We start from the raw sequence: 15537 nt of genomic DNA on the forward strand, positions 1-15537 counted from the left end.
TTTTTTGCCTTTTTGAGACAGTTTCACTCTGTAGTTTAGGCTGGCCTTGAGCTTACTTTGTAACCCAGGCTGGTCTCGAACCCATGGCAATCCTCCTGCCTCAGCCTCCTGAGTGCTGGGATGACAGGTATGCACAGTACACCAGGCCTAGGCTTGACATTTTCTTGGAGAGAAATTTCTAATTACAAATTCAATCTCTTAATTATAAAACATCAAACCATCAGGGCTTTCTCGTGTGTGTGTGTGTGTGTGTGTGTGTGTGTGTGTGTGTGTGTGTTTCAGTAAGTTATATTTTCCGGGAAGTTTTCTGAGGCCAAGTTCTGTCTTAAGTCGGCCACAGTCTGCATGCTGTGTGTTCCCAGCATCCAGTGCCCTCTGTCGCCTGCTGGATGTCAGCCAGAGGTTGTGCTCATCCCGGGCATTGATCTCTCCTGCTGCTGAGGGAGGGTGGCGTTAGCCTTCAAGCTTCTGGTTCGAGCAGCTCAGGACCCTCTGCAGAGCCACCAATGCTCACAACATCAGTTTTCTGCTTCAGTGACTTCGACTTTCATCCTCAGGGATCCTCCTGTGTCAGTGTTCTGTGATGCGGCGTTGGAGGCTGGGGCCCTGCACTCCACCCTGAAATTAGCGCCACTGGGTGGGCGTCTCCAGGGTCCTGAGGCTATCAGTGCCTGCACCTGTCACCCTCTTGGCTGTGCGGTCCTGAGCAGTCTCCTCACCCCCAGGGGAAACCCTGGTCCCATCCAGCAGGGCTCCCCCGTGCCTGTACAAACCCTGGCAAGTTCTCTCCCACCTCCTGCCTGGAGAGACCCAGTTCTGACATTTCCTGTGAGTGGAAGCACACACTCGCGGTCTCAGTGTCGGCTCTCGGTGTGTTCCCCACATTCACTGCGTTGTGGCAGTGAGGCCCCACCCCGCTGGGCCATGTTCTGCCCCTCCACCCTGTCTTGCTGGCCTGTGTTGCTTCCACCTGTGGCTACAGAGGTCAGTGCTGCTGTGGACACTCAGTCCGGCTCTTGTTTGAAGCTGGAACTTGGACAGCTCACCTGTGTCCAGTTCTTTAGGGAACACTGGGCCACACAGCCAGGTTTTGAGTCACTTGGGCTACTTTCCTTGCCTCAGTGCCATTTTCCATCCCCTCCAGCCGCGTAGGAAGCTCATTTCTCTTCCTCCAGCCACTCAGCTCCTGGCTGTTACTGCAGCCACCCTGGAGCCAGTGTTGGGGTCGCTGTGGACTTGATGGGTGGCGATCTCTTTACAAACAGTCATGCCTGTGCACAGGTTCTGGGCTGCCTTGGCAGAGGACCTCCCGGGGCTTCCAGGAGAGTGGGGCAGTGTCCATGGAGCATCATGACAGCCTAAAGTGGGGGCTGGCAGTGGCTGTGTCTCTGGGTTGGGTGGGAGGCTGGGCCCTGCCAAGACTTGGACCCGGGTCAGAAGTACACTTACCCATGGTGCAAGCCAGTGGTGGTGAGAGTGAAAGCAGGGTTCCTCAATGCATGGGGAGGGGACACTGGAACAGGATGCTGCTACAGGCCAGGGTGGCCCAGGGCCTCAAATGCACTGGAAGGCAGAGCCAGCAACTGGCCTGGGAGGTCACTCAGGTGTGGCCCCCACTTAGGTCACTCAGGATGATATGGAAGCACAAAGCAGTGACCAAGCCCTGGAGAACTGGGGGACTGATGTCGCTGCTTGCCCTGGGTCACCCCTGCAGAGCCTCAGAGCCCACAGCTGGCTATACCTCTTTGCAGGAGCTCACGGTCCTGAGCACTCGCTTGGCTGCAGAGAAGGGTGAAAACCAGGTGCCCAGCTCCATCCTCCACAGGGTGCTGGAGACCAGGGCTGTCATACACTGCTACACCATGGGACACAGCCCTGGCTCCTCGTGGGGGCTGGAAATGTGTGTGGGGGTGCTGCACCGAGGAGAGTCCTGGAGCCGCACATCACCACAGGCTCCGCCACCGATGGAGGTGGAAACCCTGTTTGTCCCTGTGAGCACCAGGGACCTGCCTCAGATCTGCTCCGCCCAAGTGTACAGCCCCCATTTTTCAGACGCTTGTGTGCACACTGCACTGCCATGGATGCTGCAAGGGAGCGGTGTCGGTCTCACTGTCCCCTCTGAAACAGTGAGGCCAGGCCTGCCACAGAGCCGTGGTCTGGTGTCTGTCCAGTCCACAGAGAGTCTCACCAAGGACTGTGATCGCTTGGGTGTCACCTAGCTCAGTCATTCTCGAGTCACATTGATTCAGAGTGACTGTGTCACAAACTGATGAGCCATGCAGTGTGAATTCACAGCAGGCAGAGGTACAGGGTGCCACTGCCACAGTGGGGTCACACATCTCCCCCACGTCCACGTCCTCTCCACTGGCTGTGGGCAGGGGACATGGGCCGCGTGTGGGATCCATGCAGCCCGCAGCTTAGAGCCAGCAATGAGGGAGGAGGACACAGGGTCCACTTGTCTGCCCCCTCTGCCACCCCCTATTTGGAACTCTGGCTGGAATTTTAATTATTTAAAAACATCTTTTGTGCAAGCAAGTGCCATCACACAGGGGCTTGTGTCAGAGCAGGAAGTGAGGTGTCAGCCAAGGTCTGGGCCGAGGAGGCGCACAGCCGCAGATCCCCTAGCCAAGACTTCAGCTCTTGCGCTCTGGCCCTCCTGGCCTCCGCAGTGGAGCAAGTACCACCAGCCATCAGCCACAGAGCACCGAGCACCAGATGAGTCTGTCCTTTCCTCCTGGGGCCTGCACCCAGCTGGGGCTCACCAGAAGGCTGGAGTCCCAGCGGCTGGCTCAGACGCAAGCCCCAGGCCTGAACATGGTGACCCAGGAATCCACATGGGCTTTGGCCTTGCTTGACATAACCTGGGGCTGGTGTGGGAGGTCGGAGCTGCGGGAGGCCTCCGGTCTTTGCTTAGTGTGGTCGGCCACCGCATGTCAGACATACCCTCCACCCTGTGCTGCTGCTTCTCTCTTTCTGGAGTTCATAGGACTTAATTGCTGTGAGACAAAGAAGAAAACAAGGCTGGACCCTTCCTCATCCTCAGGCCAGGAGGGGCTGCAGCGCATGGGCAGTTCTCATACACACACATACACACACACACATGCACACACGCACACACGTGTGCATGTGTGCATGCACACCACACATTGCCTCCTCAAGGGTGGCCGGGGCCTGGTGTTTTCCTGCCACCGCCTGTGGGCACCACACTCTGTGACAGGTACAGTGGTACTTTGACACCACTGCTCCAGGGCTGCTGCTGCCTCTTTGGGGAGCAGCCCGGAAACAAAGACTAAGGAGGATCTGGTCCATCATCGATATCCCTGAAGTTCCTAAGCCCCCAGGATGGTGAGTCACATAGCCAGCTCCCCCTGGAGACCCTGAGGCTCAGCTCTTGGTGCCACGCTGGAGGGCTGGGAATCAGGAGGCCCCTGCGTGCACAGTCAGGTTGAAGCATTGCTAAGACCCGGCTCCGCAAGGTGCCTGCCTTAGCCCCAGCCAGCTTGACACTCAGAGCCATCCCATGTGACTCCACCCTGCCCCCACCCTGCCTGTCTGTTCTGGCGCTACACAGGTGCTGTAGCTGGCAGCGCCCTCAGTGGGTCGCAGGGGGCTTCCTACCCATCCCACCTCAGTGCAGCACCCCAGAGCCCAGGAAACCCTCACTGTAGGGGTCCGGTAGATCCACCAGGGACGCTCATCTCAGGGAGTGTGGACAGAGCCAGTCACAGTGAGAACAGTTGGCAGCACCAGGGCCTGGGAGCACAGAGGCTTCTCAAACAGCAGAGACCAGCAGCAGCGTGTGAGGGCCACCAGAGATTGGTGGTGCTGATGAGCAGTGACTGGCAGTATTAGGCAGGGAACCCTAAAAGCTGCCAGAGGCAGAGAGCCTGGTGCTGAGGTACCGGCGGGCATGTGGCTTTAGCTCAGCCATCGGTTCGGCTGGCACTGTTCTGCAGCACCATGGAGGATGGCTTGAGGTCTCTGGCCCCTGGCCCCTTCCTCTCTGTTCCCCTCTCTGTGTCCATGTGGACCATCCCTCCCACCATGCTGTCCCCACCTTGGGGCCAGCCGACCATGCATGAGGTCCCCCATAAGCCAGATTAAGTGGCCGGGGAGATGGCTCGGTGGAATAAGTGCTTGCCTGGCAAGCACAGGGGCCTGAGTTCAATCCCTGGTTCTGAAAAAGAAAAAAAAAAAAAAAAAAAAAAAGACAGATTAAACTTCTCCTCCTGTAAGCTGTGGGTGTTGGGCACAGTGTCACAGCAACGCAAAGCTGGCCCATGTGGGGCAGCAAGAGCTGTGGTGCTAGGGACACTGGGCCCAGAGCCCAGGGCCACTGCCATGAAGGGACCCATGCCTTGCTGATTCCTGACCTCCTGAATGGAACCCAAGAACCCTCGGTGCATGGGTGACAGCTAGGCCTCGCTGTACTGTGCCAGCTTCCTGTCACTGTGAGAAACACTGGGATGACCACAGTGGTGAGGGGAAGGCTTACTTCTGGTCCTCAGTTTCTGAGGTTTCAGTCCACGGTGTTGTCCTCGTGCTGCGGCCTCATGGGGAATCGGGGTGCAGCGTGCGCAGCAAAGCTCAGTGTGCCTTACAGTTGCTGGGAAGAAGAAAAGTGGGAGAGTGAGATAGGAGGTCCCAGTGTCCCTTCAAGGTCACAGCCCAGTGACCTCACCTCCTTATGCAGTGACCCTCCAGGTACAATCAGCTTCACATACGAACAACTTGGGTTATGGCCAGAATTTTAGGTTTTACTTAAAACCAGGGTCTTGACTTGTGGCCCAAATGCCAGCAGCTCGCAGTTGGAAACAAAGAGGATACCAGAAAGGTGCACACGGTGTCAGCCAGCCCAGAGCGTGCGCTTGCGAGTGTGATGCCGCTCGGTGCTTTGCATAATTGCTGGGGCTACTGCTCTCAGCGTGGCTCCAGAAAAGCTAGAAAAGAAGCCAGGGAAGGAAGGGGAGTGAAGAAAGCAATCACAATCGAAAAGAAGGAAACTGGGGAGAGCTCTGAGTGCAGCGTGGGCAGCCCACCGCCGGCAGCCCCACAGAGGAAAGACACGAGGAAGCCAGTATTGGCGAAAGGTGGTGGTGAGTCTTGCTGCGCAGGCTCGATGGGGTGGGAAGGCTAGTACCAGGGTGGGAAGCGGAAGACAGAGGGCGGGTCTCAGCCTACGTGAGCCTATCTGTTGAAAAGCTACAGCTATACACGCAGATCCATGAAGGGAAAACCTCAACGAGTGATAACGGTGGAACGTTGCACGCCAGTAAGGGGTGCTTTCACAGTTTTAAAGTGAGAACTGGGGCTTGTAACGTAGCCAGGCATGGTGAAGCAGCTAGAGCTGAAGACTGCTCTGAAATGCTGGTGGAGACACGGCTTTTCTCTCAACAAGGCTTCAACTGGGATGAAAGGGAATGCTCACCCTCGCGCTGGGGAAGGGCAGCCACGCCCACACCCGCAGCGTGCCCACGCCCGCAGCCGAGCTCCTCCGACGTGATGCAGCCCCTCTACTGCAGCCTGTGGACCAGCGGGTGGTGGCGAAGGTGAAGACGCTGCGCCCCACGAAGTGCCCCTGAAGAGCTTCCGGGTGGTCTCAGGTGCAGATCTGACCCTTGGAGGGTCTGAAGGAACGTTACATGGTCCTTATTCTGTGGGGCTAGCTGAGCAGGCCTGTGCCAGTGTCTAAGGCCTCTGAGATCTGCCTGGAGGGAAATGTGGCCTAAGGTTACACAGGGGGGACCCTAAGGCTGGGTAGAGGAGCCCGAGCCTTCCGTGGACCCTGCGGTTGGTGTCACTGTCACTAGAGCAGGCCACAGGTTTTCAGGTGGACAGTGGTGGTGCTGGAGGAGGAGCGCCCGGAGGAACTGGCGTGGGAGGAGCAGCAGCAGCTCCTGGTTGAGCAACAGACTCGCAGCAGCGGGGCTTTCTGCAGAGGAGCGGGGGTATAGGCGGCCATGTGGCCATCCGGGAGAGATGGTGCCCACCTGTGATCCCAGCACTCGGGGACTGAGGCCGGAGGGCCGTTGAGAGTTCAAGATCAGCCTGGCTGCAAAGTGAGCTCAAGGCCAGCCTGAGCTGCACGTGAGACTCTGTCTCAAAAAGGCATAAATAAATAAATAAATCAGTGCAGCAAAGTTCTGAAACAAAGGAAATCCTGAGAATTGGACAGCTACACACATTTGTTGAGAAGACGCAGAGAAAAAGCTGATTTCGCATTCGTGTGCGGAGTGACAACGTCATGTTCTACAGCACAGCGTTAAAGACAGAAGCAGACAACCTTAGTTGAGTTTTTAGTTCTGGAAAGAGGGAGCCCTAGCAAGCCAGGAGCAGGTCGCAGTGGGCTACAGACCCCCAAGCAGGGAAGGCGCTCCACAGAGCTGGATCCCAGTGTCTGTGGAAGGTGCTCCTCCCCGCAAACAATGCCACCTTCCACTTCAGCCTCCCTTCCTGCGAGCCAGAGATGTCGCCTTGAGCGGTGAGTACAGCATGGAACTGCTTCTTGGTAAGCTAGGAGCAATGTAGAACTTTCTGGTGAGCACAGTAGGAAACTTACTGGTGTTTCTGGCCAACTGTGCAGCCTATGCCACCCTTTTTATTATGAAAGTGCTGGCTAAGGGTGCCTTGGGGGGCCAATGCATTGTGGGTACTTCCGTGGTTTCTTATGGCAGAAATCGTCTTGACTTACAACCCACTTGACTTACAACTAGCCCTTGCAAATGGACTGAGTTAGTAAGGCCAGGGTCCTCTGCCAGGCGCTGCTTCCTAGAGGATGCCGGTGGCCCAGAGCACCTGCCAGGGGACACTCCCTCAGCACGGAGCCGGGGGGCAGCGCGCACACTGGGGCGGCTGCACTGGGCTTCTGTTTCCTTCTTCACGAGCTCTCCTGTGTCTGGGCTGCTGCTGCCCATCATTTTCTCTTTATAATTATTCAACCTCAATTTTGTTAGTGTTTTCGTGGCCCAGAGCTACCGGTCACTTTGCAGGTCACCTTGTGCAGCATCTAATTCCTTACCTGAATCTCCCCGCTTGGCTTTTATTTCTCTGTGCACAAGGCAGGTACGGAGGTTTGGTGGACCTCGGCTGGCTGGGCCTCCCCACCCCATTTGTGATGGTTATTTCCCTGTGGGGCTGATATCACTGGGAAATGATTTGTAGGTGTAACTGGGGGCCTCACGGGATCTCATACTCTCTGCCCTGCACTGGTGAGACACAGAGCTCAAGGCCTCTCAGCCAGCGTTCCCGGGGTACCCTGAGGCAGGAGCCGAGGCCTGCCCCCTCCAGCTGCCCTGTTCCCAAGGGTCACATCAGCTCACAGTGCCAGGTGCTAATCTGAGTGCCCTTCGAGAGTGCCCTGTGCTGGGCCTGGCATCCCTTGGGCTGGCAGCTGCTGTAAGCATGGCTGTCATAACTTCTGCCCAATCGCCCTTGGGAGGGCCAGGCAGGTGCACCTCAAGCGTACTCTGTCCACAGGTGCCGGCAGCCACAGGCCTGTCCCTCTTTGGTGACACTCTTCTGTTCTCCGCGCTCCTCCTCCTCCTCTTCCTCTCCTCCCTCCTCCCACCTCCTCAGGGGCAGCTATGCCCGGGGCGGGGGCCAGGCCTGACCGCGCCCTTCCTCCTGCTGGTGCCTGCCTGTGAGAGTAACTGCAGGATGAGCCTGCCCTCCCTGAAGGCTCAGCCCCACTGTGCTGTGGGGCACTCGCCTCTCTACCCTGCGTCCCCTCTGGAAGGGTTCCCGTGGGGGCTGTCACACCAGCACGGGCCCAGGCTGCTCTGGACTCCTGGCTGGGACTCCTGGCTGCCCAGTCACGGTCACCCGTATCCCGCAGTGCTGCCAGACCCTGCTGTCCCACCGCGTGGACCCCTCCCTGAGGGATGAAGATGGGTACACAGCGGCAGACCTGGCAGAGTACCACGGGCACCAGGACTGCGCCCGGCACCTGCGGGAGATGGCGCGGCCGGTGAGGCCTTGGGCCCCGTCCATCCTAGAGGCCCCAGGGTGGGGGAGCCCTGCCAGCCTGAGGTGCAGGGCCAGGCCGTGATTACAGGAGAGTCTTGGCTGGGACAGGTGCTGTGAGAAGCCGTGGGCAGTTATAGCCTGGGGTGGAAGTGGGCCCTCGTCCCAGCAGGGGAAGGGAGGAGGCCCTGGCGCAGCCCAGGACTGCCCCACCCGGAAGGACAGGGCACATCATGAGCACAGGACGGGGCTGTGCTTTCTGCTGATGGACAATGGGTGGTGAGCCTAGCCGGCTAGCTCTGCCCCAGGGACTCCCACACCCTGGCCCGGAGCTGTGACCTGGGGAGACCACTCCTGCTCCCCATCTTCTGTGGTGACCACCCCTTTGACGAGGGGCCCTGGGATTCCCACCCATCTCACAGGGCTTCAGGGAGGTGGCCTGGGACACCCATTCTTCTGAGCATTCAGGGCCAACAGAGGCACAGCTCTCCTCAGATCCGGGCAGACGGTCCTCACGTGACCTCTCGCTACTGCTGCCCAAACCCAGGCCGGGCCTGCTGCAGCCTGTTGGACTCTGGGGACTGCATGGCCTGGTTTTGCCTGGGGAGTAGTTTCAGTGACTGTTAGGTAACTGAGCCCCTGATTGTGGGGCTGGGTACCACCTAGAGAAGGACCTGCTTCCTGCTGGGTCCTGCCCCAGACTGGCTCCAAGTGGCTCCTCAGCCTCCACCACCCACCCTGTCCTGGAGCACTGCACCCCAGGGATGGCTCCTGCCAGGCCGCCAGGGCCCTCCCCACCCCACCCCCTTAGTCACACCATGTAGCGCGAGGCCTGGGTGCTCTGTCCGAGCAAGGCCTTGGCTGTGCACTTGGCCGAGCCTGAGCTCCCTGCCTATCCCCTGAGGCAGGGTCAGGAGGTTTTGGGCTTCTTGGGGGCCACCCCTACTTGCCATGTCTCCCTACCCCACCTGGGGGCTGTGCTGCCCAAGTGCCTCATTATCCCATCTGCAGCCCCCAGCCCAGATTTTCTGGGTACACCTGCCACCCCTGCAGGCCCAGCCCTCCAGGTTAGGACTGCAGCCCCTGTCCTGGGCCAGTGCCTTCTTCCTCAGGGCCCAGCTGTGGTTGTTACCCCAGGCTCCCGCCTCAAGTTGCAGGCAATGTCCCCACTCAGTGGGAGGGCATACAGCAGCTGCGGGCCTGGGGACTCAGGGCTCCATGCAATATTGATGGAAATGTAATATGCAGAGGTGGCCTGCTCTGGCTGTCCCCACACCCACGCTGGCCCCCAGTAGGTGATGAGATCCTTCAGGGCCGACACTGCAGCCTCGACGCCCCACACTTGGGCCCCAGGAGAGGCCACTGGGGCGGGGCTGGGTGTCCTGCTGAGCCTATCCCAGAAGGCACCAGCCCCATAGGCATCTGTGGAACCTGGGGCGCCCACTGCCACCTACACACCTGGTCCTGCCACACCTGGCAAGAGCTCTGCAAGCGCAGGGGTGGTTAACCTGTTCCTCGTGCACTGCTCAGTGGGGCAGCTGCATTTAGGCTCAGCCCCAGCCCACCTAGCCCTTGCCTCCGGGCTCTGGCCTGTGAGGTGGGATGGAAGAGCTGTCTGAAGCCAAGAGACGCATGCCCAGCTTGGTCACCCTTCCTCCAGGTCCAGAGGACCCAGCGCCCCCTCTTGGGGAAGCTGAGGTGGGCAAGCAGCACTGTGCCCCAGGGATGGGCGAGCCCAGCTGCCAGGCTGTAATGGAATCTTAGCAGTGGCAGTTGGTGCTGGGCACCATGTAGGCCGTGACTCTCGCCCAGGCAACATCACAGGTCTGTGGCCCTGCTCACCGCTGCCGTCCTCCATGACACACAATAGGCTCAGCAACACTCAGATCACACCAAAAACACAGAAAGAGATGGAGGCCAGGCCCGGGTGGCTGGATGGAGGCCAGGGCCGGGGTGGCTGTCGGGTGCTGGGATTCAGGGAAGTGCGTGCCTGGCTGCTAGGGCCCCAGGGCCTGAGCCTGGATGTCCGCCCTCCTGCTGTCCTATGGACTCCTGAGTCCTGGGCCTTGGGCAAGGAAAGGATGTGATGACTCCTCCCACTGGGGTCAGAGGCTGTGGCTTGCAGGCAGGACAGGGTTGATGAGGCCAATAGGTGACATTTTGGTGCTGCTCAGAGAGCTGAGTGGTACCCAGGCTGCTGTGGGCCTCCTTCCCTCAGCCCCTCACAGGTGAGCTCAGAATCTCCAGGGCACATTCAATGGGGAGGGGATGGGGAGACTCCTGGGCAGGATCCCCCAACCCCAGGCCTCAGGTGATATAGTTTGAGTCCAGACAGCTTCTGTGTCCATTATGGTCCTGGAACCCCTCCTCAGGTGAGCAGGAAGCTCCCTGCCTCCGTCCCCTGGGAGGCCAGGGGGGGACAGTCAGGGCTTGTTGTTAGTGGTTGGCCAGTGAGACCCTGCGTGCCATCCCTGCCTGTCTTGCCCCATGCCCCAGGTCAACTGGGGCTGCAGCTCCACCATGGGCCTGGGGAAACCCTGTATCCCCTGAGTGTCAGTTTCCCTGTCCATGGGTGGGAGACCTGTATAGTTGGCCTCTCTTCTCCTAGGGCTCAGGGACCCCAGGCCCCATCTCCTGGGGGTCCCCAGCCCCTGCTGTGCACTGTGGAGGGCTGAGATGTGCAGTAAAGGATCCCACACTGGCCCAGCCCATTCTGCCGGGTCATCTGACACCCAGCGTTCAATATTAATGTGACACCTCCTGAGGGGGCGGCAGCTTCGAGGGCCCCCGAGGCCCCCAGGCCACACTCCCCACACTGCAGCCCAGCGCCTGCGAGGTCCTTCTGGGCTGGGAATGCTTGGACCCGGCTCCCTCTGCAAGTTCCGGGGAGTGAGGTATGTGGGGCCGGCGGGGCTGGGCTTCCAGGCTGTGTCCCCTTCCCCTGACCTGGTGGCTGGGGGTCCTGTGTGGCGTATGCTCACCTGATATCTGGGGAGGCTCAAAGGCTGAAGCTTTGAGCAGCAGCAAGGGCTGTGCACATATGGAGCCCAGGTAAGACAGAAGGCGGCTTTCTGCAGAAAAATTAGGCTTTTCTAATCCCCTAGCAGTGACCCTGAATGGGGCCTCCGGGGCTGGGCATGGGAGGCACAGTGAGCTTTGGGGCCCAGACAAGAGTGCGAGGTGTCTGCGGGACAGGAGCTGCCCCCGCTGCCTCTTCGCTCCTCCTGGAGGGAGCAGATGCACAAGCCCCTGGCCCAGGGGACACCCTTGCACTGACCGCGCTGTCCCTAGGTGCCCATCCTGATGACACCCCCACCTCCGCCCTTCCCGCCCCCACCACTGTCGGCTGCGAAGCTCTCCCTGCAGGACGGTGGAAGAGGAGGCCTTGGGCACAGGAGCCCCACACGTGAGTACATAGCCAGGCTGGGCTGCCGGGTGCAGTAGGGAGTGCGCCCCCCTCACAGGGCCACGCCGCATCCCCGGCCAGCACTCTGGATTTCTCTTGGGGAGTCTCTGCTAAAAGCCAGGACACACATGAGGTATCCTGAATAACCTCAGGCTGCTCTCTGGACCCCATGGAGCTGGCGGGGAAGCGTCCTCTGATGGCAGGTGATCGCCTCAAGAGGACTGCACCTAGCACTTAGCAAAGTGACCTGGGCAAGCAGGAACATGGCGGCAGCACAACAGAGGGATGCCTGGGTCCATAGGACGTGCCTATAGTGTGGCCACGTGTGGCAGCATGTGTGTCTGTGTATGCATCTGTGTGTGAGCATGTGCTTGCCTGTGTAAGTCTACCCAAACGTGTGTGTGCATGTGTGCGCATGTGTGCACATGCGCACATGTGCCCAGGCTGAGGCCCCGTGTCTCCTATGCAGGTAGAGGCTGTCAGGGTGTCTGCAGGGACTCTTTGAGGTCTCCAAGCTGAGGAGGGGCTTGGCTGCCCACGTGGATGAGGGGAGAGCTGCAGGTTCACCCCAGGGGGCTTGGCGCAGGCCTTGGGACCCTCCGGCTGCTGTGGTGGGGGCTTTACTCCCCCACTGCTCCTGCAGGTGCCTGCCTGTGCTGAGGCGGAGGCTCCCCAGCCACTAACCTCCCCCCACCCTCCTCGGCAGCGTCCACGCTCAGCCTCCCGGGGCCCGGCCAGCCCAGCCTGAGGGAACCAGTGGCCTGCACTGCACCCCCGAACGCCACTGCCAGGGCCCCAGCCACCACCACAGTGAGTCCCCTACCAGCCTGTCCTCACTGGGCTCTCTTCAGGGCGGGGGGCTCTGGCGATCTGTTTCTGAGCATGAGGGCCATTTCTGTCACCTGGGGTCCCGGCAGCCAGCCTCTCACTAGCCCTCTGAGCTCAGGGGCTCCCCCAACTGGAGCCATGCAGCAGCCCCTTGGGTTTCAGGGCTGCCTCTTCCTTCCCTCTGCCCAGCCTTGCCCAGAATGGGGGCTGGGTGTCAGGAAATGCCTCAGAGCACACACAGCACACGGGGCCCAAGCTCAGGCCTGGTCTCTGCCCACACAGGGGACAGAGATGGCTCTGGGGGACGCCTCTGATAGCCTGGCTGCACTGTGGCTGGAGGGGCTGCCCTCAGGGGACCTGGACGGGCTGGTGCCCACGCGTGATGAGCAGGGCCGACCTATCCCCGAGTGGAAGAGGCAGGTGATGGTACGACAGCTGCAGGCCCGCCTGGGCGAGGAGGATGGTGCTGCGGAGGCCCAGGTACTGTGCCCAGCTCCCCTCTCTCGGGAGAGGCAGAGCTCAGCACTGCCCTGGGTGGTGACCAGCAGGCCTGCCCTGCCCTGAGGCTGTGTCCTGCAGTCCTGCATGCCTCTGGTCTCGACGGTGCCGTCCCTGCCACAAGGCCAGGGTTACGCTCGTGCCGAGTTTCTGTGAGCAGGGGGACGCCCTGCTGCCCGTTGCACCGCCAGCCCTGTGTCTTGGCCAGCCCTGGTAGCTGCTGTAGGCTCCAGGTGTCTCCAGCCAGGCTGGGGCGGAGCGGGACAGTCTGGTAGGGTAGAGTCCCCTCCTGCTGGGCCTTGAGGCGGACACTGGCCAGGATGCAGATGAGGACGGTGGGAAGGCAGCATTGGCAGAGCAGCAGCTGAGGCTCCAGTCCTCTTCTTCCAGGGCTTCGGCAAACACAGGGCAGCAGAGCTGGCTAAGAGCTGGGAGAGCGTTGAAGGCAGACACGGGCTGGGGCTGGAGGACTTGGGGCGCGGGTAGGGAAGGCCAGCAGCTCTTCCCCACAAGGAGGCTCTCCCTGCCAGCCTCCAGCCCTGGCAGCTGCCTGGCCTCCTGTTCTTTCTTTTTTTCTTTTGTGGTACTGGGGATTGAACTAGGGCCAGGTCGGGACAGAGCAGGGCCCGTGTATGCCTTCAGAGCTTTCCCAGTTCTCAGCCAACTCTGCTGCCCCGTGTTTGCTGAAGCCCTGGAAGATAAGGATTGGAGCCTTATCTTCACACTCAGCTGCATGTCTAGACTTTCTTCATTTCTTGTTTTGAGACAGGATCTCACTAGGTCACTAATTTGCCCAGGCTGGGCTTGACCTTGTGATTCTTCTGCCTCAGCCTCCCAGGGCAGTATAGATGATGTGCTCTAAGGCCTGGCAAGGGCCAGGCAGTACACCCAGAGGCTGGGTGAGGGTCGAGGGGTTAGAACCCAGGGAGTGATGCCTGGTGTGGGTGAGAGCTCTGGTGACTGGCCCTTCCTGTGCCCAGGACAGTGGCAGCTGTGGGAGTGTGGCCCCTGCAGAGCCAGCGCCCTGGCGGTACTCGCAGGCTCACCAGGCCATCCTGGGCCCCTTCGGGGAGCTGCTGACAGAGGATGACCTGGTATATCTGGAGAAGCAGATCGCAGACTTGCAGCTGAGGCGCCGCTGCCAGGAGTACGAGAGCCAGCTGGGCAGGCTGGCAGCAGAGCTGCAGGCGCTGCTCCCGGAGCCGCTGGTCAGCATCACCGTCAACAGCCACTTCTTGCCCCGGGCCCCTGGGCCGGAGGACCAAGGGAGCCTGGCACCGGCAGCTGAGCCCGAGGCCCCTGTGGAAACCCCACCGGCTGAGCCAGGTGGGCACGCACTACCCTTCTGGTGCGGCCACATCGGCCGCCTGGTGCGCAGCCTATCGCTGCTGCTGAAGGGCGTGAACGGGCTGGCGCAGGGGGAGGAGCCCGCGGTGGCCCCCGCCCCACAGGACACTCGCAGGGAGGCCCCCGCCGGCCCCGCCCGCAGTGAAGCCCAGCGCGAGATACAGAGCTGGGGCGTTTCCGTGCGGACGCTGCGTGGCAACTTTGAGTCGGTCCCTGCCCCCAGCCTTCTCTGTGCCCCCAGCCAGGGCCTCTGTGAGCCTGGCGCCCAGCACGCCCCACGCACGGTAGCCTGCTGGCCAGCGGAACCGCATCCCAGAGGCGGGCCAGCAGGGGGCGAGCCCGGGCCAGGGGACACGGAGGAGGCTAGCGACTCGGGCATCAGCTGCGAGGAGGCACCCTCGGAGGCGGAGGCGGGTGTGATGCCCGGGCCAGACCTGGCCAGTTTGCGCAAGGAGCGCATTGTCACCCTCTTTCTCGGCCACTGGAAGCGCTCCGCCTACACGCCCGCACTCAAGACGGCTGCATGCAGGACCCTGGAAGCCCGGCGCACCCAGCCACACGGCCCTGAGCCCCCCGCGAGCCCGCGCCCACCCTCCCCACCTCCAGTCCCGGGCCCTCGGCTCGGCCACCTGTGGCAGCAGCGCAGCGCCATTGCCCACCTGCTGGGCAGCTGGAAAGCCATCCTGGCACACGTGCCTGCCCGGCAGCTGCGGCGGCTGAGCCGGCGGCCCCGCGGCCCCCTGTCTCCTGAGCAGTTCCTGCCCCACGTGGACGGGGCACCCCTTCCCTACGGCAGCCTCTCGCTGGACCTCTTCATGCTGGGCTACTTCCAGCTCCTGGAGTGCGACCTGCCGCCGGAGGAGCGCAAGATGCGGCACTTGCTATGCTTCGAGGTCTTTGAGCACCTAGGCGCCCATGGCTGGGAGGCGGTGCGTGCCTTCCACAAGGCCGTGACCGACGAGGTGGCCGCGGGTCGCCGTGCCTGGACCGATGGCTTCGAGGACATCAAAGCCCGCTTCTTTGGCTCCAGCCAGGGTCCTGCCTGGGATACGGAGCCTGGTCGAAAGTCAGGAGTGACCCCTCTTGGGCCCCTGCCGCGTCCTGTTGCTGTCCCCACTGGTGTCCCCTCAGGTGTCCCCGAGCCGGCAGCACAGCGACCAGGTTCGGGCTCGCAGCGGGGCAGCTTCAACAGTGAGGACATCTGCGGCTACATCGACCGCAGCTTTGCCTTCTGGAAGGAGAAGGAGGCCGAGATGTTCCACCTCGGGGAGTGAGCACCGCCCACATAGGTGGCTCACAGCGCGGCCCCCTCCCCCTCCCTGCTCTTTGGTAGTGGAGGACTCAGCATGGTGCCCTTCTAGGCCCGGTCCTGTGGTGAGGCAGACCTGGCAGTCACATCCCAGCCCAGCCCACTCCACCGGGTGCCTGGACCATAGTGCGAGCCTGCTTCCTACCTCCTTCCCGGGTTGAAGACTGGCGCCTCTGGTGGTCCAGCC

At 61.1% G+C, this 15537-nt stretch overlaps 1 protein-coding gene across 1 annotated transcript in view; it reads left to right on the forward strand.

Moving 5' to 3' along the window:
• Positions 1-15315, forward strand: part of Espnl (espin like) — a 21135-nt gene extending 5820 nt beyond the window's left edge. The window contains exons 5-9 of the mRNA XM_004637344.1: positions 7835-7966; positions 11254-11374; positions 12096-12154; positions 12458-12676; positions 13675-15315. Of these exons, the coding sequence (XP_004637401.1) occupies positions 7835-7966; positions 11254-11374; positions 12096-12154; positions 12458-12676; positions 13675-15315 (2172 nt within the window). The remainder of the gene's footprint in view (positions 1-7834; positions 7967-11253; positions 11375-12095; positions 12155-12457; positions 12677-13674) is intronic.
• The last annotated feature ends 222 nt before the right edge of the window (positions 15316-15537 follow it).

Source organism: Octodon degus, unplaced genomic scaffold, assembly GCF_000260255.1.
Source record: "Octodon degus isolate 3935 unplaced genomic scaffold, OctDeg1.0 scaffold00089, whole genome shotgun sequence".
NCBI classification, from domain to species: domain Eukaryota; kingdom Metazoa; phylum Chordata; class Mammalia; order Rodentia; family Octodontidae; genus Octodon; species Octodon degus.